Raw genomic sequence first — 26,279 nt, 5'->3', positions numbered from 1 at the left:
GTACAATTTAAAAAGTTCTTGAAAAAAATGTGATGAACAAGTTATACATCAAATAATAATATTATAAGTACCCAGCATTTTAAATGAGAAATAGTTTATTTGACGCTGAATTTATTAGTGATAGATAGCCACCGATAGCCATAGAGCCAATAAAAAAGTAAACACAAACTGCTCTATCTACTATTCCATATTAGGCACTGCTATGTAGCTTTCATTCTGTTCTCATACGAAAGACATCAACGCGTCCATGTCACTAATTACAACTATTGATCTATTGATCATACCTGTCTTTATGCTTTACTGATGTTATAAATGTTAAAAAACTTTATTCACGTTAAAAATTACTCAAAATAATACGTGTAATATATTCTATAGCTTTAAATAAGAAGAGGTTATGTTTCATATCCGAAAGCCTGTATTGATTTGGGTGTGAGTGGAATTCATAATGGTTTTCATTGGTTTCCGCATGAGTCAGGGCGTCCGTGTATTATTAGCCCGCTATTTCTGTCCGCGTCTGTGATTCTCCAACCCACTCTATAGTGATACAGACTTACTGACACTAATCGTATGAACGTAAAGATTGTTTTATTGTTGTGTTTTTACTAAAACAAAATAAAGCAAACAAACGTACGATAAAACCAAATGTTTTTAACTCTGACAGTGAACTTTTATTTTGTTATATAATTCTATGATTCTCGCTTCAAATTCAGACTTAAAAACTAGCCAAATTGTAATAATGCCATCCGTTTATTAATCCTATTGTAGCCATCGAACTGTATTGTCCTTTCCTGTAAACAAGAAAAGACTTTTGAAAGAGGAAGGGAAAATTGGTTTACTAAGTAGATATAAATAATAGTAAAACTTGAAAGAATAACAATAAAAAGCGGAACCTTAAAAATTTCTCAAATTTATATACTATTTATGGTATTAACTACTCGTATGTATGCCTTAGAATTAATTAGATGTATTTCAAGGTAGCTAACGTGTTAAGAGAGATTACCAGTTCGAGTGTAAAAAAGACTGGCACGCAAAACTGTTTGGTTGCGAATTTTTTTTATTGAAATATACCATATTTAAAAGTACATATAATTTCAGAATAAAGGTAAATGTACCACATAATTGCGAAGGGAAATAAAAATCGAATGCTTTATTATAAATTACAATACACTAAAATATATTATTTTCGATCGTGAATGAGTGCTCGATAAGCTATAAGACGATTGCTTATCAGTAATCAGTAGAACACGTTGACAACAAGTTTGTGACTCGTAACCATTTGGCTAGTCACGATTAAATACAGTGTTTGTCAATATTGCACTCTTCGAACTGGACTTGAGAAGTTGAGATAACATCAATGCATGTCAACAACATAACAATACACTTTAATTGTATTGTACAAGACTTCTGTTCGCTACATTGTCTCTACAAAATTAGGCTATATCGCGCTCCCTAGGAATGTTTCAACATTTGCGGAGTAATGTAAAAATACAGTTCTTTACCGGCGAATGTGTTCATACTAATATCATCAAAATCGGCAAGGTAGTTAAGCCGTTACCTAATCTAATATTGACCGAAACTAATATTAAAAACAGTTTTCTGTTTGTTTGTAATCGACCAAAGATCACTGGGCGAAATCTGACCCAGCTAACTATTATTTTCCTACAAAACGATATTCAGTTATCAACAGATGATTCCAAATCATTATCAATCAATTTGGGTCGAGAGAAAGAGAGACCTCGGGGCAAAAGATGGCGAGACGCTACAGAGATGATTAGTCATGAAGTCTTTGCAGAGAACTGAGAATAATGGAGAAAAGAAGGGGGGGCTTTTGCCGAGCAGAGGGAGCCTTATGCTATGAAAACAATGATAATTGCTAACAAGAAACCGATAAAACTGGCTTATACTCTATTTCAATAAACCTTAATATTTTAGTAATATTACAATTTTCTTTAATAGTTTTTGGCCTGAATTCCACTATCCACATTCCACATGAATGCGACATATATATTCATGAAATAGAGACATATATATAAACATCCTATTCATTTTTTTTCTGTAGATCGTGGGTATAGATTATTACTAAGTTGCCCAGTGACCTTCGAAACTATTTAACCGATTTTATAAATTCTTTCATATGTATAGAGCTACATTTACAACTTTTTAATACTGAACCAAGGCTGGGAATGCTATTGTTGATCTATAAACTGATGTTTACTGCATGTTAATAAATTACTATACTTTAATTACTAACTACTACTTGATTAATTAATGTAATTAAAGTCAAAAACAAAGTTAAATAACCTTTATTTGAATAGGCTAAAACTAAGCACTTTTGAATCATTATTATATAGATATTAATTTAATATACTGTATCAAACGTTCGGAAAACGTAGAGCTTGTGAGCACAACATACAAAAAAATTACGGCCATTCCTTTCAATCAATCAGTATTTTTACAATAGCTGTAATATACAGAACAGATTAGTTTGTAAGGTGCTGTATCCGTTACACGAATCGTGTTGCCAGTTAAAAAGCGTTTTAAATATCAAATATTTTATAAAAAGTAATAATAAAGTAACTCCATGAATATCATGTATTTGTTGCAACAACCTTTAGAGCTTGAATTCATTGTTTGTGTAAGGATGCTTCGTAAACATGATGGTCGCATGAAACAAATACAGGAGCAGTGGAACCAGTTTTTTAATATTTTAATCACAAAATCACGTTTTACATTATTTTATCATTTATACGCGTCTCTATGCTTATATTCGCTCTGAAGTTGTCACGCGCACCTGTTTGCTCAAGTGATCTCCGCAATTTCCTCTGGGAGACACTATTTTTTGTAACTGCGCAACTGTTCGCAGCAACGTCGGAGCGAACTTGAAGTTTGGCGAGGGAGAGAGAGAATTTACTTCAGTATTAACAAAAAGTACTTGAGATCAACTTGACGTGAATATTACGTTGCATCAATCTGCGAACAAGATGTATCAAAGATGAATGATACACAAGTATCTTATCTATTATACGAGCGAGCTCCTTACAATAAACATAAAAAATATTTTATTATATCCAGCGTATGTGCGGAAATCCATTGACATACATATAGGTCAGTACTACTTCACATCAATACACGAGCAACATCTATGGCAGCGTTTATGTTTTTTTATTGGAACAAATGATAAAACGAGCAAGCACAACAATGACCATAACTATACCGTTTCTTTCGGTTGTATTGCTGTTAGACAACCGAAAGAAACACGCCAGGAATATTAGTTTAGCATGGGTGACAAGCTACGTCTTACGCTCACGATTTGTATGACACTTTGTGTTAGTGTGCGTAAATTGCTCAAAATAGAGGTTAGTTTTAAAGTTTATTTTTTCCGACGTTTTCACAGCTGTCATAGTCTTTCTAGATGCATAATTAATGATCTAAGCGTAGTGCATAGTAAAACTATCACAAAGGTGTAATGTTACCGATGTATGAATTTGTTATATGTTTAATTGCTTAATCATACCTTAAATTACTGGGTAAAGGAGACTTAACATAATTATTATCCAGGTGCCGCTCAGAATTTTTGGGCTTTTACAATAATTCTATGTGGCACAGCATTGTATCAATTACCATCAGCTGAACGTCCTGCTCGCTCGTCTCTTATTTCATAAAACAAAACCTACGCCATTCCAACACGTACATAAAAGTAGGTATAAGCCGAGGGGATTGAGAATACAAATGCTGTCCATACTATCAAAAGATATCAGTACTGAACTAATGACACAAAATCTTTAAATCAATGGAACTGCAGTTCAAAACTTGAGTATTTTTTTTGCTGGCTCTACTGCTGTCTGCGGTCCGATTAACAATTTGGGATATAGGTGTGATTATGTGGTGTATTCTATATGATCTAAAAGCCATATACATCGAATACGATTATAATTGTTATTTCTGTTTCCCTAGTACTTTATTTACTGCTGTCTGCGACCGGATTGACTATATAGGTGTGACTATGAGGTGTATTTCGATATAGTCGTGAAGCAATATGTATATATGTATGGAATACGATTGTAAATGTCATTTCTGTTTCCCTAGTACCCTGGGCGTCGCTCACGTGGCAGGCATGTGCAAGCCGGACCGCAGCTGTTCCGTCAACGAAGACAACGGCATCATGTTGGCGCACACCATCACACATGAGCTCGGACACAAGTAAGTACACCAATCTGTATTTTTGATGAAAGTTTTCTTAAGGCGCTGAGTGCACTTTGTTCGTGGTTAATGAATAAGATTTTAATATATCGTAAAAAATAAATGAATATCTTAGTGCTATTAAAATGAGAACGATTATTTTGATGATAATAATAGTATGGACTGATGTTTGTAAATTTATTACCTAATTGAATATTATGTTATAATACTCATTTGTATGTTATTTTTTAAGTTACTATTGCACTTCATATGTCTTGCATTAAAAACTCGTAAAGTTTTTTAATTGAATTTAATTGAATTGAACGGTTATTATGAATATAAAACAAATAAATAGTTTTATTTCGTAATGTGATATGGTAAAAAGTTTTCACTTCTGTGGTTTTTTTTTCTTTATGAAAATAAGAGACGAGACGAGGAGGACGTGCAGCTGATGGTAATTGATACCCATTACAATGCAGGGCCGCTCAGGATTCTTGAAAAACACTAAAATTCTGAAGCAACACCACAATTGCGCTCGTCACCTTGAGACATAAGATGTTAAGTCTCATTTGCCCAGTATTTCACTAGCTACGACGCCCTCCAGACCGAATCACAGTGATGTTTACACATTACTGCTTCACGGCAGAAATAGGCGCCGTTGTGGTACCCATAATATAGCCGGCTTCCTGTGCAAAGTAACCTCATACTGGTAAAAAATTGGTGTGGTGTTAAGCACATACCATTTAACATAATATAAAAAAGTAACGATCAGTTGGCTCGGACGATCTAAAGCAGTATGATTTGTATATAATTAAAATATTTTAAATGTTGGATAGTTGTATCATTTTCGAAAGTACATAGAATCTACCATCCATTCGAAAAGATATGCCGAAAAAAATTCAGTATCCCTTTTAATATACCTATTATAGTTAAAAAAGTATAACATTTAGTTGAGAACTCGTTGTATAGTGATAAAAGCTTACTGAGAATTTTTCGTTTTTATCATTGTAGAACAAATTCTTTACATTGAAAAGTTATCCCTTACTTTTTATTCTATGATTTATTTTATCTATGAATACTAAAACAGCATCAAATTCAAAAGTATGTATAGCGTAATAAAGGCCTCCATATTAATTTTGTTTATTCTCCCCCTTGTGATCCTGAAATATATAAAGCAACAAAAGAATATTACAATTGACAATTTTTTTATTGATTATTTGCTTGAACAATATCACCCCGAGAACTCCAAGATTACATTAAGATTACTCCGTCATTACAACAGCATCTTTCAAAACGTAACACAATAGAACTAGAAGGGCATCATTGCACGGTAAGAATCCCTAAAGTCTCTAAGGTGGGTCTCGATGGGTCACCTAACCCATCAATGATGAACACCGAGACAGGCAGCTAGATACAAAATTGCCCATAAATCAGTTGATTATTAAAACTTGTCTACTAATACCTAATTTATAAGTCCAGATTAAAGAGATAACATTTATAAATTAGAACGGAAATTCCTCAGCTAACATTACACAGAATGGCTGCAATAAAATATCTATTTTGCAATAGAAAACATAATTCCTAGAATTGTATTTAGTAAATTGGAGACATGTCAAATTAGTTTAACGTCCGAGCACTTCTAAGAACCACTATAAATTTAAATTCAAATTTTATATGCTAAACAATGCAAATTGAGAAAATAAAATACTTAAGTTTAATGAACATTATAAAGTTGCTAAGTTTCCAGATATTTAAATAACACATCAAAAAAAATCGAGAATTTTACAAGGAATGTAATTTATTGACCGAAATAGCAACATGTGACTATATTCTTCTACAATTAAACCGGTTTATTCATTATTTTTATAAATCTATTAGATTCGAGACTACTATACTAACACCAAAGCTATCGACTTAATTTTTTCTTATTTTTCTATCACCTGGAGAAAATTAAGCATTATCATCTCCTTTTAAACTACCTTAACTAATACATCAACAATTTTTATGTACATTTTATCTCAAAGGTGTTTTATGAGGTAACGCCATGACATCCATAACTTATCATCAAACTTAATAATAAAAAATACAATTTATAAGCTTATGTTGTGCCGTTATTGAAGACAAATATAAGAAAAATAAAATAAATCTAATATCAAAAGTGCAAATATTGACAGTATATTAAAATATATTGTTTAATCGGGAATTTTTTGGACCCTCTTTATCCTCCTTTTCGAAATCGGTTGAAAATTGTAATAACTCGTTAGAAATTTAACTCACAGGTAAAACAAATATAACCAGATTGAAAACATATTCGCAAATTAGTTATATATATCAATAAAGTCAATATTATTTGGGTCTACGTTATAAATCGTATTTGATTTATGAAGTATTGACGGAGGAACTATGTGAGTAACGCAACAGTAGAATATTTTCGAGCATAAGTAAATGTCTGCGTATATTATTAATATTACGACGTAGGTAAAATGGGTTACTATAACATTGCAACACAATATGTAATCTGTATGTTCTCAATTGGTATTAACACCCATTAAACTTTCATTGTTTCGAAACTTACATTTGCTCAAATTGATTTACAAGTATAATGTTCACATTAATTAACACAATGAAAACATGGCGCTCACACCCTTTCATTTGAATATAAATTAATGTTTTGTCTTACATTTTGACTTATCCTCTAATATCCTCATATAAACATAATTTAGTTTATATGTTGAAAAGTAGGTACTACTACAGTCATTTTGCTTAATTATATTATGTTATGAATGTGAATGAAATTTAGAAACCAATAAATAATTTATCAAATATAAACGCACAACCCAAAAGTTATAGGCTAATTATCAATGATTTGTAGTATACATGCCAATGTCTTTCTCAGATGTAAAAATTCTAAATGAATATTTCTGTTGCGCGAACCACATAAGACATAAGTCAGTGCGATAAAGGATATTATAATCAATTTCATTTTTGAAGACCTATCCGCAGATACAGTATCGGTTTGATGAGTTTTTAAGTATGGGGAACCCTAAAATCTGAATGCGATTCACAGAATACATCTACTTACCAAGTTTCAACAGTATAGTTCTTTTAGTTTCGAAAAAAAGTAGCTGTTACATGCGGACGGACAGACAGACAGACATGACAAATCAAGTTTCAATCAGTAATCAGGTTTTTTTCCATCTGGCTTCCAAACCCCAAAAATCAGGGTTTCGTTCTAGACTACTTCTTCCTCCAAATCTTCAATCAATCAAACAAACGAAATTCCTCAATTCGTAACGAAATTATGGAAATTGAATGGTAACCAAGTATTCTGGATAGTACGGTTTTAATTTTACCGTTTACTATTTTCGTATATACCTACTCGTATTCCGTACTAGGTGCCTACAGGTTGCGGATCTTCAATTAAAAAAAAGAAGGAGTAGGGTTAAATATAGAATCTAGGGTTAATAACCTAGTAGAAGACAGTCGAATACGTTTATAATGTAAAATTATAACTAATGTTTCCTCTTATCGATAACTTCTAGCTGACCATCAAATATTATGTGGAAAGCCACTTACATGTCTGTTGATTTCGATATACTTATTAAAAGCAATCCACAATCGAAAATTATCACGCCCGAGTTTATCTATGGTACGGAACCTTTCGTAGCTGCCCGGATTTATTGAGGTAATACATAACAGATATATTCATAAATCTAGACGATATTCCGAACACGAGTCTAGTTCAGGTGTTATTTATAGCGCCCATCTCGTCATTAATAAATGACCCGGGTCTTGTTACAGTAACATTGTTAGATAGAGACAATGTTACAAATGCAACACCAACGTAATGTTACATAAGTTACGTGAACGGGACAGCCAATGACCTTATTCTACTTGTGGATATGAATGCATTACATGAAGTGCGTTGCACTCCGTGCATTGACATCTTACTATCAGCTCGCTTACACTTTAATATTTTTTGATATCTTTATCATGAATGGAGATGAATGAATGAACACATTTGTGTATTAATAGCTATATGTAGATACGTATAACACCTATAAGTGTATGTGCAATGCTTATAGTCTGAACACATGGTCGGATTTGGTACGGCCGGACCATCGGACGCGGCCTGGTAGCGGAACATATTCGATGGTATATATATGTATGTACATTGTCCATCTACTTGTCCGAACTACACCAAGTACGACGCCACGCCAGTCCAATTGGTGCGAGGCGCCCACCGGACCGTCCGATCATCTGGCCGCACCAAATCCGGCCATGTGTTTAAGCTATTAGACTCATAAAAGAGCAAGGCAGATACTTTTTTAAAGTGAGGCAAGTTAAAGGATGCCATTTAGGTCTTAGGAAGCCAACAAACAGTCCACCGCTAGCAAGTAAGAAGTTCTTAACTGCAATTATAATAATGTTACTAAATTAATAACGTTAATAAATGAGAAAGAAGAACGGGTGAAAGAAACTCAGCTGTTTCTTTTTTTTTATTTCGTTATAATTTCTTTCATTTTTGTGCCCAAAATTTACAACTTAGTTAACTTTAGAATTAACTGTTTTATTTTAAGTTTGAAAACTCATTTATGCAAAAACAGAATGTAAAAACTGATTCTGAATAAATAAACCTTTAGTATTATTTTAGTTTCGAAAATTAAATTTTTTACATATTGTAACGCTCTCTCTTTTCTTTTGTGAAAAAATTTAAAAAGTACATACCTATTGGTATATCTTGACTCATTTTTTATCACTCTCAAAAAGATACACGTGGCGGTGAAATTTTTTTCATAATACAATTTCTGATTTAATCAAACTTCCGTTGTCACATAAATGTTTAATAATTAAACAAAACGTTATCAATAATATCCGGAATATTAATTACTAATTTAGATAAACCACCACAATTATAATAATAATTAATATGGGCGACCCATCTATTTTTAGTGTTTCCCATTACCTTTTATTATTCTATACGTTTTAGATGTTAATATAAAATAAATTGAAGATTTCATGTAGTCGTAAACGTGATCTACCATTAATTTTTTAATTGTGGTTTGGGATTTTTTCTGTTGCTCTTCAAAGGCATAAAAGGCATTTTCTCAAAATTTAGAATTCTTTTTGATGTCATTTCTAATAACTACTAGATACTACTACATCCTACACACCCTCATTTATGCATTCATTAAATATTATTGCTAATTCAGGTGTCATAATGTCAAGTATGTATTTTACAATACTAGTCGAATGGCCCCATAGGTCTTCTGTATTTTTTAGGTTAATTAATTTGAAGATTTTTATTATATCGCTACCTGTAACATACTTAAATTTCAAATCAGTGGAAGATACTGGTACGTGTAATTTCAGCAAACTACTTTCAGCTCCTTCTTTTAGGTTTTACAATCCATTTTTTATTGGGTTGGCGGGAATAACAATTATATTCCCACACACGCAAAATAGGCCCACAGTCATCAAGTTGCAGAAATTAGCCCGATCACTTAATTAAACTAAAATATGGTGTTAAAAACTGTGTATTATGTGTGAACTTTGACACATGTACGTATTTTTAAAAGGTTGGCAACGCCACTCTGTGATCACCTACAACTAGGTGAACCGTATCTTCATGTTTTCTATCATCCTATAGAAAATTACGTCGATTAATATCGATTGTATGTATGAGACCCCATGCATACATCAAATAATCGTATATCGCCCAATAAATCAAGAGAGATAATTAAAATGGATTTTATTACTATTAACATGAGCCATGACACCCATAAATATAAATCGCAGTTAGTATACAAGTCATTAAATGTTTATAACACCAGCGTTGAGTCAAAATTTACATAACGAATATTCTGCTAAAACACCATCAACATACAATAATATATACAATGACTCTCTCACTCAAAAGGAAAGCAGGGATTACGAACCATTTCACATGGTCATCTACTTGCCTGCCAAAAAAAAGATAAAAAAAAATCTAGATGTAAACAAAAGATCAGTTAAATAATTGAACACACATTGTACACCTTCCTTAAAAGCCTACAACGCTCCTGTGATTCCTCTGGTGTTGTAAGAGATTGTGGGCGGCGGTGATCACTTAACAACAGGTGACCCGTACGCTCGTTTGTCCTCCTATTCCATAAAAAAAAAACGATACCGCAGTTTTCGCGTTTTTGTATTTGTTGATTTATAACTCGGTGGCTACCTACAATATTTAAATTTCAATAATTCACCTATTAATATTCGACTGATATATATACTAATGTGTAGAGATACAGCAACGAGTGTCACATAATTTCAAGTCTCTGATAACATTTTGATATATCAAAAGTCACTTTCGTGTGGCGACTCGTGAATATGCAAATATGTACAATAAATATACTTTATGAAAGCCAATTTATATTGTATAATTTATATTTTATCCTGAGGTACAAATGACATAACAATCAATTGTTGAAATAATAAATAATATATATTTTTTCAAACTTAAACTAACACTAAAAACTAAAGAATAATATTCTTCGACGGTATTTATAGAAAGTTATAATAAAAGTTTAGGTGTAGTAACTATGAACTATTTATCGACGAAAATACCCCATATAGGGGGTCAATTCCAAATTTCTATCACTCTCAGCTACTTTTATTTTTATCTTACCAAAATTCACCTTATTTAATTGTAAAACAACGGCGGTTTAAGATTAAGATTAGGATTTCTCAAAACCTCGTTTACTCAAATATTATTATTACTCAAATACTATTATTACTTAAATATTATTCACTTAAATATTCCCTCTTTAAGTTAATCGAAGAAAGAATCATTTCTTACAAGTAATTTTAGTACATATTTTGCCTCCATAGCTCAAAGAATTTAATTATTTCCCCTCTCTAGCATTTAATTAATCAGATTTTATCTAAAATCAGTCTTAACTTCTGCAATAACAATATTTTCTTACAATACGTAGTCGAAAACTCTATAGTTTAGACACGAAAAATTTCATGTATAGACATGAAATATTTCGTGTCTCTCAAGCTTTGACTTACTGAATATCTGCTGTAGTAGTTTCTCAGTATTGCTAATATTTTTAATATAGTAATATTGTTATAGTTATGTACATTTTTTCCAACAGTTTTGGGTTGTACCACGACACTGAGAAGATCGGATGTTCACGCCGCGATGGAGCCACGCTGCACATCATGACACCAATATTTGAGGCGGACACGGTTCAAGTAGCCTGGTCTAGGTGTAGCAAACGTGACGTCACCAATTTCTTAGAGTAAGTATTTATTTTATCATTCATCTAAATAAAACGTCAAACAAGACTCAGATTGTAAAATAAATGGGAATAGACAAAATTCAGTACACTAAACACTTACGCTGACGATTAAAATAATTAAAATTTTGCTCTAAATAGTGATTTTCACTAAAAATAAGGAATTGCTTGAAACTAATTCTACGAGGCTTAATAAGATACATAATAGCTATAAATCTAAATATAGGCATACACTTTTATAATAAAGTCACCCAGCCACTCTTCAGGCATTATATTTAAATAAATTAAAATTATGATTATTTTCATGCAATAACAATGACAGAACAATATTGTATATTTTTATAAAAAGATCGCAAAAAAAGAATGCTGGGAAAGTTTCTTGCGCTGCTTCTTCTCTCTCAGAGCGCCACTTGTTTCCGAGGGGGTGGTAGTGTTTGAAATGACATCAAAAAGAATTCTAAAGGAATTTTGCGAAAATAAATGCCTTTAAATGGTAATTTTTCGCTGCTACTGATCAAGAAAAATGCATCTGTAACTTTCCACTAGCTTAACCTTTTTGTCACGACCTCTAGTGTTTATAAAAAACATAATTGAATTTCCTCCTTTCTAATGAAAGTACTCTAATTCTATCGAAATCATAACTCGAAAAAAAAATAACGTGGTAGTGTTACTTCTTTCAAAAACAATTCACAATTTTGCATAGTCTACAGAAGTTCACTTATAAATTCTGGCTTTCTACGCTATCGAAAATAATATCTTCTTATTCAAATCGACCCTCTCGTTCTCAACGAAGACAATAATCAATTTTCTCTTTGAATAGACCATAAAAATACTTACGAAATTACACAGCAAATTAAGGTGTGCCAGCAACTTCGAAAAGCATAATATAAATACGTAGGTTGAGTTTTGCGGCATCAATTCAAAGCAATTGGCCCAATTGTATTTCACCAAAACAGAGGTCTTGTTCATTTTTTAAATCGCACCGCCATTATTGCACGCGAAACTGACAGTACAATGTCTTGGATGCGTACGGTTTATTAATTCAATTGCGATATTAAAATGTTTAAAATAGCCTTTATGACTTTTTAAACACTTCCTGCAGTGTGCAATGTAAGATTCATAAAATATTTATTGAATAACCCGGAAATCTACCAATGGCCAAGCGTACTATTGGATTTCCTACATGAATGGATTTTGAACTATGAATGATTATTATTGTATAATAACCATAGTAAGTAACATAGAGGGAAAACGGGATATAATTACTGAGCCCCGGATTCGAATCCCGATACGTGCAAACGTTTATATGATGAATATTAATGTTTGTTCTGAGTCATGGATATTTATAATTATATGTAGATATTTATGTATGTTTAAATATATTAATTGTAATTAATATACCAATATGTATGATATAGAAATATGTATGAAATGTGTATCATAATCATACACTATATTAAAAATGTATCTTGTTTCCTCCGCTTAAATATATAACATATTTATAAAAACAACCCTATTATGAATATAAATATAAAAATAGATTCCAAAATGACATTTCTTCATGCCTTCTGGGCCTTAAGCTCGCAATGTCCTCTTTTTATTCAAAGGGACTTACTCAGTTCCTTTAAAACCTATCTTTTTCTTTATCTTGTAAAGTCTACTTGATACACCATATCTTTCAGTGCTGGGCTGGGAGAATGCCTCAGCGACCGACCAGCTCAAGACGAGCCTTACGAGTACCCAGAAGTTCCTGCTGGTGTGATGTTCGACGCGGCGTCGCAGTGCCACCTTCAGTTCGGCGCTGAAGCCGTGGTGTGCGCCAAGCCCACAGAACTCTGCGAACATCTTTGGTGTCTCGTGAACAACACTTGCAAGACCATGCTGAGGCCAGCGGCTCCAGGAACTACTTGTGGGGAAGATATGGTAAGTAATCTCTTCTATCTCTTTGTACCCAATTTTGGAAAGGTTGTGGCTTGGTATTAATTTTTGATACAAAGTTTATGCTATTATTATCCATAAGTATTAATTTTATGCGACTAGATTTCGGTTTGAAGGAATATTTAATAAATCAATTCCGACGGGAAAACAGACTATTACTCACAAAATTTGATGTTTGAAATAGATGGACTAATTTTACGATTCATCAGTACGGAGAGGCGTATCTTTGATGATGTAATAGGCTTTTATTTCTACCACAACAGGCTTTTATTTCTTCAACAAGTGCGCCCAGTGACGATGGCGAATAATCCTGCAGAAGAGCAGGAACAAGTACTCTTGCCATCGGGTTCCATACTGTATAGCGTTCACTACCCTTCATTTATCAAGCATCGATACGGGTTAGCAAAGACAGACCACGCGCAAGAGCCCCATATCGATGATTTAAGGCGCCATGTGTAGCGATTGTTTGACATATAGACGTAACCATAGATTCCATGGAATTCAATTAATATATTATTATTATTTTGTCTAGTGGTGTCAAAACCAAACGTGTGTGGCTCGAACACCATCACCAATACCACGGGACGGTGGCTGGGGACCTTGGAGCGATTGGAGCGAGTGTTCCAGGACGTGTGGTGCTGGTGTCTCCACGCAGTTCCGAGAGTGCAATAATCCCGAGCCTCTTAACAATGGCCACTACTGCATCGGTGACCGAAGTCGGTAAGAAAGTTGTGTAGCTCTGTAATCAATGCTGTTGCAATTTTTTACGTAGCAGTAGAACTGTTTATGCAGACGAGGTCACTGAAACGGATGACTGTCTCTTTCTAATCGCGCGAAAATTATAGGCGTTGATTTCAAACATATATTTCCCATGCTCTTACAAACTTCCTTGATTTCTTCCAATCGTATTAACCTTTCATTTTAACTCCTTGATTAGTGCTTTCTTAAGTGCTGGGTTAGCCAAATACTTCAAACAGCCTATCTTCCTGGATTGTTCGCGACTTCTCGAAGGCGACTCCTGTACATTCCCTACATACATATAATTATTGGGAGCCTCGACCTGGTCCTCTTTCTTTACAACCCCGACAATCATATTGGGTAAATTAAATGCACGAATTTATCGAGCAAATCTGGGTGAAAATGGTGGGAGGAAGAGAAATGTTGTTTGCATTCAATCATCACTTTCAGCAAATGGAGAAGAAGTGTAGCATTTTAAGGCATAATATTATATTAACGTTCTTTGTAACAATTGCATTGTTTGCAATCAGAATATTATTTTTCTCTGCTTTTGAATAATTAAAAATGTTTATTTACTTTAACTTATAAAAATATAAATTGTGATCTAATTACAACGTACGATCGGCGATCAACCGGCGATCTTTAGTACCTACCTACTTCAAAAACGGGCCATGAGAGCATAACATAATATAACATCTAGCTAATCCAGCTACTGGACGCGGTTATAATATTTATAGAGTGATAACCTTATTAATGAGATATTTGTATAACAGGTACAAGATATGCAACACCGATCCGTGCCCTATCAATGATCCCTCGTTCCGGGAGGTACAGTGCGCCAAATACAACAACATGACATACAACAACGACACTATCTCGGAATGGATACCCTATGTGGACCAAGGTTTGTGACACAAACGTGCTGTAGCTACTACATACAACACTCTGTTTATTTTTAACACTACCTGTACTAGATATCACAGCAGTTTATGAGTTTTAACTTCTATTTACTTCGTCAGTGAAATTTTACTAAAACCAGCATAATATTTTTAATGAAAAGGTTCATTATAGTTAAATGTCCAGATAAATCGATTTACTTTAACTATCCCTTAAGAAAAAAGCTTTATTTGTATGTTAAATGCCCTTCTTTTAATTCAGAGCGTATTTCTTCGGAATATTATATATTCTATACCGATAGGAGATTTAAATTTTTATTTCTTCACATTTATAATATGTCGCAGAAATATGATAAAAACGGAGATTTGGTTCTAATTCTATTAGTAAGTGATTTGTTGTTAAAATAACAACATGATTTTATCATTTCTCTAATCAAATCTAATGGATTGATCAAATACCAGAATCGGTTCCGTGAAATGACAAAAATTCTTTTGTTTTGGTAAGTATACGTAAGCTTTATTTGAGAAGATTTAGACATATTTTTTCTCATTAAGTGTAGTATGAACAAAATTTAAGTATGGGGCTCGAAGGTATGATAATTTTCAATATTTATTTATTTACAATAGGCGCGGACGCGACGAAACAAGAACTGTCAATTTTTTTGTCATTTCACGGAACCAATTCTGGTATTCGATCATATCACTAGATTTGTGTAAAGAAATGATAAAATTCTGTTGATTTGATCATATAACTTAGGCAATTGACCAAATCTCTTGACAAATCATTCGAATTACTTTGTAATTTCTATCAGAACTTCAGAGAAGCATCTTACCTTTTTCTTCTAGCATGATCTAATCTGTATCTATAGTCTTACAAGTATAATATTTTCTGATAGAATAAGAAACATTAGGCGAGCTTATTAATTATACATTCATTTGCAGATAAGCCGTGCGAATTGCTATGTGTGCCCCGGAGTAGGAATGACGTGGAGATGGTGGGAGGATTCGTCGCGGACGGTACCCCGTGCAGGCAGGGGCTGGGCGAAAGAGACATGTGCATTTCTGGTAATTTTATAAATCCAACTATTTTTTTTAGTATAGGATATGAAATCACTTATTGAAAGGCTAAAACTACTACATATTCGGAAATTAATGCCTCAGACCTGAGAAGAACGGGCGCAAGAAACTCAGCGGGCTTGTTGTATTTTTTTTTTCAATAAAATTTCGACACAATCAATTTTATAATTGAAATAGCCTGATAGCGGCCATTCCCAATCTGTGGTATCATTAAAAACCTGTAGTCACCTTTACCACCTAAACCATTTTCGTGGGTACCAACCACTTGACGATGTGACTCATAACGAATAACCACAGACTATCAAAAATCAGTTTAGAAATTAATCGAATATTTAAGCATGTTATAAATATGTATTAGCTCTTACTCGTAATTGGCAAAAAAATGTTCTTTTAACAGTACTAATTGCGTGTTGGTGCTATATTGTCATTGTTTTGTCGATTTATTCTTAAAAATAAATAATAATAAATATAGTATCTAGATCGATTGTGGCAACACAACAGCCTTCTGTCAGTGTGCCATTTTGATTTGTGTAGTCAGTACGAGTTCCTCCGTCGCACCGGTGAAGCCCACAGGGCTCAACCAACCAAGCCTTGTGTCGACCTGTGCGTTCGGTGCAACCGCGTCGAGTATTCAGAGCCACCAGGGCCTTTGATAGGTAACCGACGTCTATCTCTGCGCTATCTGCAGTGGTGAAGGAACAAATAGTTTCGTCCCGCGGTGATCATTGGGTGCGGTAATATTACGGCTCCGAATGTGGCGTTCAGAAAGTTAGCAGGGATGACCCTGGATGGTTCCTTTTTGAAAGCCTAGCTTTTGCTCAGACTTAGCGGTGGATAATATAATTATTCCAGCAACAACGAAGCTCACTTTTAACAATCATTGAATCATGTTCAAGAAACTGACAATTTCCATCTGCGCTATCTAATTAATAACTTGCCGCGCATAAAAAACACGCTACAAATCGAGTTATCGTGATCATACACTAGGTCACTGTTTAGATGTTGCCGCTTAAAAACTGTTTAATCCCTTTATTTATTTCCATGTAAAATATTATTAATGTCTATTGGTTACTCGTTAGGGGTGTGTTATAAAGTGGGATGCGACTGGATCGTGGACTCCGAAGTGGAGGAGGACGAATGTGGTGTCTGTGGAGGGGACGGCTCTGCGTGCAAAACCGTGCAGGGGATCTACAATAAGGATACCACCAGGCAATCTGGATTCAGTGAGGTAAAAACATACTCTATTTAATAGCTAAAAATAAATTTCCAGCAAATCGACAGGCTTTTGTATAAAGTGTTTATGCAAAATTTTGATAGTTATTTAAATAATCTTGAAATATTGATAATTGCAAAACTCAGACCTTTTTTGAGTATATTTGTAATTTTACATAGAATACCGTCTATAAGTATAATTGCTATAGGTGGCGGTGATTCCCGCTGGTTCAAGAAATGTGAGAATCCAAGAGAAAGTCAGCCCGGGGAACTATATTTCTATTGGCAGTGCTAAGTCGAGGAAGATATATCTGAATGGAGCTCGGTAAGAATACCACCTGAAATAGGTCTTGTAGCAACCATAAAATATTCAAGGTTATTTGACCATTATTATATCTAAACCGTTTTGACTTATTCTACTTACGCCTTAATTTATTTAAGTGTTATAATAAAAGTTTCGACATTGTTTGTATACCCCTCACCAAACTTCTAAAATGTCGGAGTGTTGCTGCGAATAATGCCGCAATATAACAAGAAATAGAGGTGAATGCGCAATGCACCTGAGCAAACCGGTATCTCTCTCTATCTTTTCTAAGCAATCTGTAGGTATTTTTACTATTTTTCATTTCCATATTATTTTCGATGTAGATAATGCAATCTAATATCAGCAACACTGGCAGCATTTCTGCGATGAACACCTAGGCTTATTCTTTTACCAAAGTATATTATATATATACCTTATTCTTTTGAGGCCCTTATAGCCCTAATGAGACTAAGTTTCGACACGAAGCAGCGCCATAAATATAAAAAAAAAGCTTGCTGACATATTTGTGCCATTTTTGCCGCAACTATCTTTCTCTCTCTCTCATTGTTTAATGGTTAAGTATCTACTAATTATATTTTCAGAAATGCTACGTTGACTGAGTATTTCGTAGCTGGAGCCCAGGCGATCTATGAACGAGATCGTGATTGGGAGAAAGTACGAATTAGCGGACCACTCGCCGAAGATATTAAAGTATATGTAAGTTATTTAATAGGTCTTAAGAACTAACCCTAAAATACTAATAGGTAGTTATATAGTAAAAATTACCGCAGTTAACTGAGTTCTAAACAATTTCCCTTGAAGTTATGGTCCGTTTTAGAATAGATACATGGCATGCTTCAAACAACACACCGACATCGAGTCTATTAAAATATTTCTAGAATAAGTATGATTAAATTTCCCAAGGAAACAGTGCGTAAATCTATAGATTCGTGGCCAGGTAGTAATTGTCTGCATAAAGTTCCAAAGGTTATTTCCAATGAAATTCTGTGTTATTTATTACAGAAATTATGGCCACTCTACCTACATCCCTTTTTAAGAATGCTGTTGGGCAAAGAGTAGTGTGAATTATTTTAAGTTTCAGTTTACATAAAGAAGTGCACAAAATATAAAATTTTTGAATTATGGTCGAAATCTGACCTAAGAAATCTTGTTCCTAAATAGTAACTACATTTATAGCAACGCATATTCCGCGGAAAGCACCGGAACCCGGGAGTCACCTACCAGTACACCGTCGACCAGCCCAAGAAACGCTTCCATTACCGGCTTTCTGAATGGTCTGCGTGTTCTGTCTCCTGTGGAACTGGCAGAATGCACCGAAATTATCAATGTGTCGACGAGAGTAACTATAGTAAGTGACCATTTCAGTATTGTACCACACATCATAGGCGATCTATTGACGAGCGCTGCCAGGAATTTATACGGGGTAGTGTCGTGGACTGTGTTTTTCCATTAAACAGAACTATACCACGAAAACCCTACAAATTTTGCAGTTTTCAAGGATCTTTTTATCACTTTCTACCAAATTGTGAAATAACCGTACTTCTGCGGTATTTCTGGGTACAATACAATTTTGACACAAAAAAAAGCAAAGACTGGCAACACTGCTGTATTTCACTTACCGGGCGTACCTTAAATTAATTTAGAAAAAAATCACTTATCGGGTGCCTCCGATTGCCTAAAATCGTAAAAGTGGATTTCATGTGCCTGGTTTTTTAATAATTCCATATTTGGTAAATACAATTATTTTCATTTATTAAAATAAAAAAATTATAGTCAAATTAAAATAGTTAATAGTTTAATAGTTTTTAGTTTATTGGTTCAGTAGTGCAGAAGGGCAATTTCATAGGTAAAGACCAAATATAATAATATTGTGCTACAAAATGATAATCGCTGAAAACAGGAGTGGTGGAGCTGTCCCAGTGCTACCAGTACGAGCAGCCGCGACACGTGGCTCTCATGCAGCTGTGTCGCCAGCCCGCCTGCACTCACTGGTGGGTCGGCCCGTGGAAGCCCTGCGAACCCTGCCATATGCCGGTACGATGCCACTCATATTCTCATCTCTTTATACGTCTGCTCACACCTTGATTCCCAGCGCAATAGCGCTTGCAGAATTGCGAGTTAAGTTAACATCGCAATATTTTGCGATGTTAACTCTCCAAATGAAAACATTCTTAGGGACCCAACATATTCTCATTAAATAACTCATGTTTATGTTAAACGATAATATACTTATGTTCGCTTTAATTTTATTTAATATTTTTCATCTACCCTCAACTTTAATCAATGCAAAAATTAAAATTGCAACTATCAAAATATGAAATGGAGTCGTGGAGCCACTGGTGTGGGATGCGACTTGTGTGGACACGCTAGCCCCCTCTGAGAGCGAGAGTTGCAGCGGCGGAATCCGCCGAAAACCTAGAGCGGAGGAAATATGCATCACTCGGTGATGGATACTTATTTGTTCCCTTTGGGGTGGAGACGATGGGTCCTTGGGGTTCATCGGCACAAAAACTCGTAAGAGCTATCCAGGCGTCTAACCGATTTAACAGGTGACCCAAGAACTGGTACGTACCTCTGTCAAAGGATAATTTTGGCTATACAAAGAGGTAACGTTGCCAGCTTCATGGGCACCATACCTGCCGATAGCGATCTTAATGATATTTTCTATTTGTAATTAATTAATTTCGTTAGATTATTTTAGTTTTATTTTATTATTATTTATATAAATAGCGTTATTAATTATGAAGTCATATGTAAATAAATAATAAACTGTATAAATATGAAATTGATTAGAAAAAGAAAGTTTTGAAGCTAACAATAAAATTAATCTTATATTTTCAGGGACAAGAAGCAACCAAGCAGCGGAACGTCCACTGTGTGAACAAAATATCGAACAACGTTGTCGATGACTCCGAATGCGACATCACAACAAAACCGATACATTACTTAAAATGTACTGATGTACCGCCCTGTTAGCTAAGGACCGAGTACTAAATAGTACCGTGACAAAATATGAATAATTCTATTTCGTAAATGAAGTTATAAAAACGAATAAGGCCTAGACAAAAGACCTTAATTACTTCAGAATCGATTGTATTTTGCATATTTATATGCCGAGAAATTTTCAAACAATCAATGTTCTTATGAAATACTCGTCTTAATAAATGCTGAATTTTCTACAGTAAAAAGATTTTGACGGACGTATTTCCTGTATGACTGAATTTTATTAATTATATACAATTATCTGGTCGTTTATAATTAAATATTATATAAAAATATGGGATGACTTAATTAGTCTATTTCGTGTAAATATACCCACTGTGTGCTTGACACAGGTATTTCTGAACAAGACTGTGGTAATAAATAACCACGAAAGAGGTTGTAGTATCCACAAAACTCCTTCTCACGAGGCTTATATGTAGAGCTACCTTATAGCGTACCATAGAAACCCATCGAATAGACATTTTCAATACAAATTAGTGCTCGAATAAGACATGCGAATCTCGCAGGAGAAATATAACTAATGCTCTACAATTACCACTTACTGCCATATTAATTAAGTAATTTTTATAGTTTTAACATAGTTTTCGGTTAGTGTAACGACTATTATTTATATAACAGTATTAAATGAAGTACGTAATTGTGTATCCAAACCGAAGTGTGACGTGGAACTGTCAGTGGGGCTAAACTATTTACTTTTTGTCAGAAAGACAGAAGCTTCACAAAAAATACTTCGTTAACGCTGTCAAGTCATTTTTATACTAAACGATTTCTGTCAAATAGTATTTTGTAGAGTCCCTATTGTACGAGCTGACGAAATTTGGACCAAAAATATTTAGAAAAACTAATTCACGTTGCCATATCCGCGGTTACTGCCACTATGACACTCGTATCGATGTAAGTTAGTTATAAGATTAACTAGCTGTAATACCACTTAGGGAACACATTCGTAATTTAGCATTTTTTTAATATTTATTAGTCAAAATTATTACTTTTATTTATACTAATAAATTGCGTCTTAAATTATATGTAGGTACAAGCTTCATTTACTTTTATTGCTGGAAAAACCTAACCTAGAACAATTTTTTGGAACAAAATGTAAATAAATATTTATTCGTATCAGCTTTGTTGTGTCTTTAGAATAAGTGATTATGCATAATTGTACCATTAGGCGTATTATTTATCACATACCTTACTTTGTACACAGGTATAATATTGTCTAAATGGCCTACCCGGTGTTTCCGTTCTAAGAAATCATGCTGGTACATCGTCGTTCAATTAATACACAATTATAATTTTCACTTTATATAATATACTAACCCTAGGTCATAGCATCCGTATTTTCACCAATATTATTCTATAATTGTAACTCATATAATATGTATACCTTGATTACAATTGTGTATAAATTAGAGATGGCAATAAATGATGCATTGTTTTATCTGTGAAGTTTCTTTTAACGTTCTCTATACATATTGCTTATATAAAGCTCCTAAATATTGTTCACCAGAACATACAAGGTATCTCGAGTAAGGAATTAGAAATTGAACTGTTTTTGAGCTGCTGTAATATAGATATATTATGTATTACAGAACATTGGCTTAAAAGTCATCAGCTTCAATTTAGCTTTAGAGAACATAAAGTTGTCAGTTCGTTTTGTAGAAGTAGGGCAATACATGGAGGTTCCCTAATTATTATTAATAACAGATTAAAATGTAAAAATAGAAGAGATATTGTTAATCTTTCTATAGAACAACTAAGTGAGATAGCTTGTATAGAGCTAGAGCAATTTATTATTGTAAGTGTATACCGCCCCCCACTGCATCATATGAACAATTCCAACATATAATGAAGGAGGTACTATCAAAATTTAGCAGAACCAGCAAGTCAATTATAGTGTGTGGAGATTTTAATATAAACTTGCTTGAAGCTTCGGCCAACTGTACTAACCTCAAAAATTTATTTCAAAGTTTTAACTTGTTCAATATGTTTTGCGAACCTACTAGAATCACTTCTACAACAGCAACCTGTTTAGATAATATTTATACAAATGTTACTATTATAAACAAAACTTATTATTAATAATTTTCAGTCCGACCATAGTGGGTAACTTATAAAAGTAAATACAAGATTGGACCATGTCAGACCAAAAAAGGTGACGATTATACCAGTTACGGGTAGCCGTCATGAGAGGCTTAGAAATAATTTGGTAAAAACCTTACCATTTTTACACAGTGGTGAAACAGCTAATTTTCATTATTACTTAGTCTTCAATTCCTTCTGTGAGGAATTTGACAGGATTTTACTCCAGTAACGGTAACACTAAACAACAAACATTGTTTACTGTTACGACGACCCATATAGCCGAATTACCGGAACCGGTTAGTGACCCTGACTACTAAGCTAGAAGTCCCGGGTTCGAATCCCGGTAGGTGCAATCATTTATTTGATGAATATGGATGTTTGTTTCCGAGTCATGGATGTTCATATGTATTTATGTATGTTTAAGTAAGTATATTGTATTAATGGGTATCCACAAAAGTCGTAAACGCTTATATGACCTTTATAATGAGAAAAAATACAATAATAGTGAAGAATTTAAAATATATGTAAATAAATACTCCAAGCTCTTTCAAGTAGTTTGTCATAAATGATGATAAAATTAAAAACAGTAATAATGAAGTAACGACTTGGAATTTAATTAACAATGAAACTGGTAGATCGAATTGCCGTAACACATCTATTTGTTTAAATATTAATAATCGCGTTATAAATTCGGAAATAGAAATTGCAAATGAATTTGATAAATACTTCTCCCCGATTATCACGACCAAAGACCTTAACTCTTCACCAAAAGCAGCACATGATATGCTTAAATTACACGTACCAGTATCTTCCATTGAATTGAAATTTAAGAATGTTAAAGGTAGCGATATAATAAAAATCTTCAAATTAATTAACCTAAAAAATACGAAAGCCCTACAGGGCTTCGTATTTATTCGACTTATATTGTAAAATACATACTTGAATATTTAATGAATCCATAGATGAGGGTGTGTTCCCTGACCTCATGAAATACAGCAAAGTTATACCATTATTTAAATAGGGCAATTCTTTTGACCCTGCTAATTTCAGGCCTATTTCAGTGCTGCTTGTTTTTAGTAAAATTTTTGAAAAACTTGCTTCAACAGCTACAAATGCATTTTTCTAAATTAATGAACAAAAATCAATTCGGTTTCACTAGAGGCTTATCAACAATTAATGCGGGTACTAGACTCATTGAGCACATCTTTGACGCCTGTGAAGGGTCACAAGATGCATTGGGCATTTTTTGTGATTTGTCCAAAGCATTTGACTGCGTCCACCATAAAACTTTACTCCTAAAACTAAAGCATTATGGAGTGAAAAATAGAGCCCTAAATCTGTTAAAATCATATTTAAACGAATGAGTTCAGATAGTCGATGTAAATGGCAAACGGTCTTCGGCTAAACCTGTGGGTCCTTTCTTGTTTCTTATATATTATATTAACGATTTACCGTTTGTGGTAGATGATAGCCATAAGATTGTATTGTTTGCTGATGATACTTCACTTATTTTTAAAGAGAAGCGACGTGTAGATATTGAAGACGAGGTAAACAATGCACTCTCAAAGATAGTGCGTTGGTTTGAAACGCATAATCTGCACTTGAACATTAAGGACGTGTTCTCAAAACAGAGAGGTATCGAATCGCACCAATACACTGACACCGCTCAAACACATACACGTACTTAAAGTTAATTGCGGGAATCAAATGAATTTGATACTTTAGCAAGTTTGAATTTTGTTTTTTTTTAATACCTATGTATTTTTGATAATTGGTTGATGTATTCGTTTAGTAGTTAAATATTAGAACTTTAGATGGCAATTCTGTCGCATAAAGTCGTGTGCAGTAAACGCAGTTTTTTTTAAATCCAAGATGGCCGCCGCGCAAAATTATGATTTCAACAATATGGGTATCGGATCCGAGGGTGCAGAGAACGGATTTAGGGATCATTTTTGAAATGCAAGATCGCCGCCGCGCAAAATTATGATTTCAACAATATGGATATCATATTCAAGGTTCTCGAGGGTGCAGAGAACGATTTAGGGATCATTTTTGAAATGCAAGATGGCCGCCGCGCAAAATTATGATTTCACCAATATGGATATCGTATTCGAGGTTCTCGAGGGTGCAGAGAACGAATTTGGGATCATTTTTGAAGTGAAACTTCTTTGCCCGCATGAAGGTAAAATTTTTACGGATGAAACGGAATATAGTGTCAAAAAAATGAAGGACGTTTTATCCAAGAAGAGGGGAGGAAGATTGAGTCTGATTGAGATAGAGTGAGAAAATTCGAATGTATCATGGAGCAGTCGGTGCCGCTATGAAGTAAAACAACTTCACTACTAGCGTTGTATCATGCAGGCTTAGCACACGGCCACGAGCAAGTAGAACATCTTCCCCACTAGCTTTGTATTGTGCAGGTTTAATGAGTAATAATAATTAGTAAAACATCTAATAATTTCTAATATTGACAAAAATCAATTGGTTTAGAGAACAGATTTTGACCCGATGTTCGTTAGTTTTCGGGGTCAACAACCCCGAAAACCATGAAAATGACACTTATGAAGAGAAGTTGGTTATTTTCATAGGCACCATCTTGGCGACCCGATATTCGTTATTGTTGTCCCCGAAAACCATGAAAATGACACCCATGAAGAGAAGTTGGTAAAATTCCTAGGCGTCATCTTGGATTTAGATTTTGACCCGATATTCGTTATTGTTGACCCCGAAAACCATGAAAATGACACCCATGAAGAGAAGTTGGTAAAATTCATAGGCGCCATCTTGTATTTCGATTTTGACCAAATATCCGTTATTGTTGACCCCGAAAACCATGAAAATCACACCCATGAAGAAAAGTTGGTAAAATTCATAGGCGCCATCTTGGATTTCGATTTTGACCCGATATTCGTTATTGTTGACCCCGAAAACCATGAAATGACACTTATAAAGAGAAGTTGGTAATTTTCATAGGCGCCATCTTAGATTTAGATTTTGACCCAATATTCGTTATTGTTGACCCCGAAAACCATGAAAATGACACCCATGAAGAGAAGTTGATAAATTTCATAGGCGCCATCTTGGATGTCGATTTAATATAGACCTTATGTTTAGAGATGAACTTATAAATCACAAATTTTTCAAAAAAAATACAGAAACATAACATTTTGAAAATCTGACTGAGTGCAAAATTTTATGTAAAATATCAAAGACAGTATTGTAGAGATTATAAAAAATATTCATGTTCGTACAGCGATCTTTCCAAGTACGAGCTGCTGCTTACAACTGACACTGAGTCTACCCACGACGGCGGCCGAGCGCGGACTGACGTTGTTTCGATAGTTCTTTCTGTGCAATGCGTACGAAGTGACAAAATAAAATAACCCTTAATACCATACTATAGAGCTCATGCTATCAGAAAAATATATGAATTTTAGACCATTCATTTTTATTTTTTTCTGAGATTATTTATAACATATTCATTAATTTAGTATCCGTGTTTTCTAAAATATTATATCTGCTTTGTTTATGTAATTTTTAAGAGAT

General features: G+C 34.0%; 1 protein-coding gene across 1 annotated transcript in view; it reads left to right on the top strand.

Moving 5' to 3' along the window:
* The window catches only part of LOC126967004 (A disintegrin and metalloproteinase with thrombospondin motifs 7), a 158,126-nt gene extending 136,037 nt beyond the window's left edge, over positions 1 to 22,089 (top strand). The window contains exons 8-19 of the mRNA XM_050811302.1: positions 4,087 to 4,200; positions 11,319 to 11,465; positions 13,145 to 13,385; positions 13,933 to 14,120; positions 14,912 to 15,042; positions 15,977 to 16,099; positions 17,191 to 17,339; positions 17,533 to 17,648; positions 18,230 to 18,344; positions 18,825 to 18,996; positions 19,549 to 19,682; positions 20,490 to 22,089. Coding sequence (XP_050667259.1) covers positions 4,087 to 4,200; positions 11,319 to 11,465; positions 13,145 to 13,385; positions 13,933 to 14,120; positions 14,912 to 15,042; positions 15,977 to 16,099; positions 17,191 to 17,339; positions 17,533 to 17,648; positions 18,230 to 18,344; positions 18,825 to 18,996; positions 19,549 to 19,682; positions 20,490 to 20,624 — 1,765 coding nt within the window. The 3' untranslated portion in view covers positions 20,625 to 22,089. The remainder of the gene's footprint in view (positions 1 to 4,086; positions 4,201 to 11,318; positions 11,466 to 13,144; positions 13,386 to 13,932; positions 14,121 to 14,911; positions 15,043 to 15,976; positions 16,100 to 17,190; positions 17,340 to 17,532; positions 17,649 to 18,229; positions 18,345 to 18,824; positions 18,997 to 19,548; positions 19,683 to 20,489) is intronic.
* The last annotated feature ends 4,190 nt before the right edge of the window (positions 22,090 to 26,279 follow it).

Source organism: Leptidea sinapis, chromosome 12, assembly GCF_905404315.1.
Source record: "Leptidea sinapis chromosome 12, ilLepSina1.1, whole genome shotgun sequence".
Lineage (NCBI taxonomy): Eukaryota > Metazoa > Arthropoda > Insecta > Lepidoptera > Pieridae > Leptidea > Leptidea sinapis.
The sequence above is the reverse complement of the archived record's forward strand: the minus strand, read 5'-3'. Positions and strand labels throughout refer to the sequence as shown.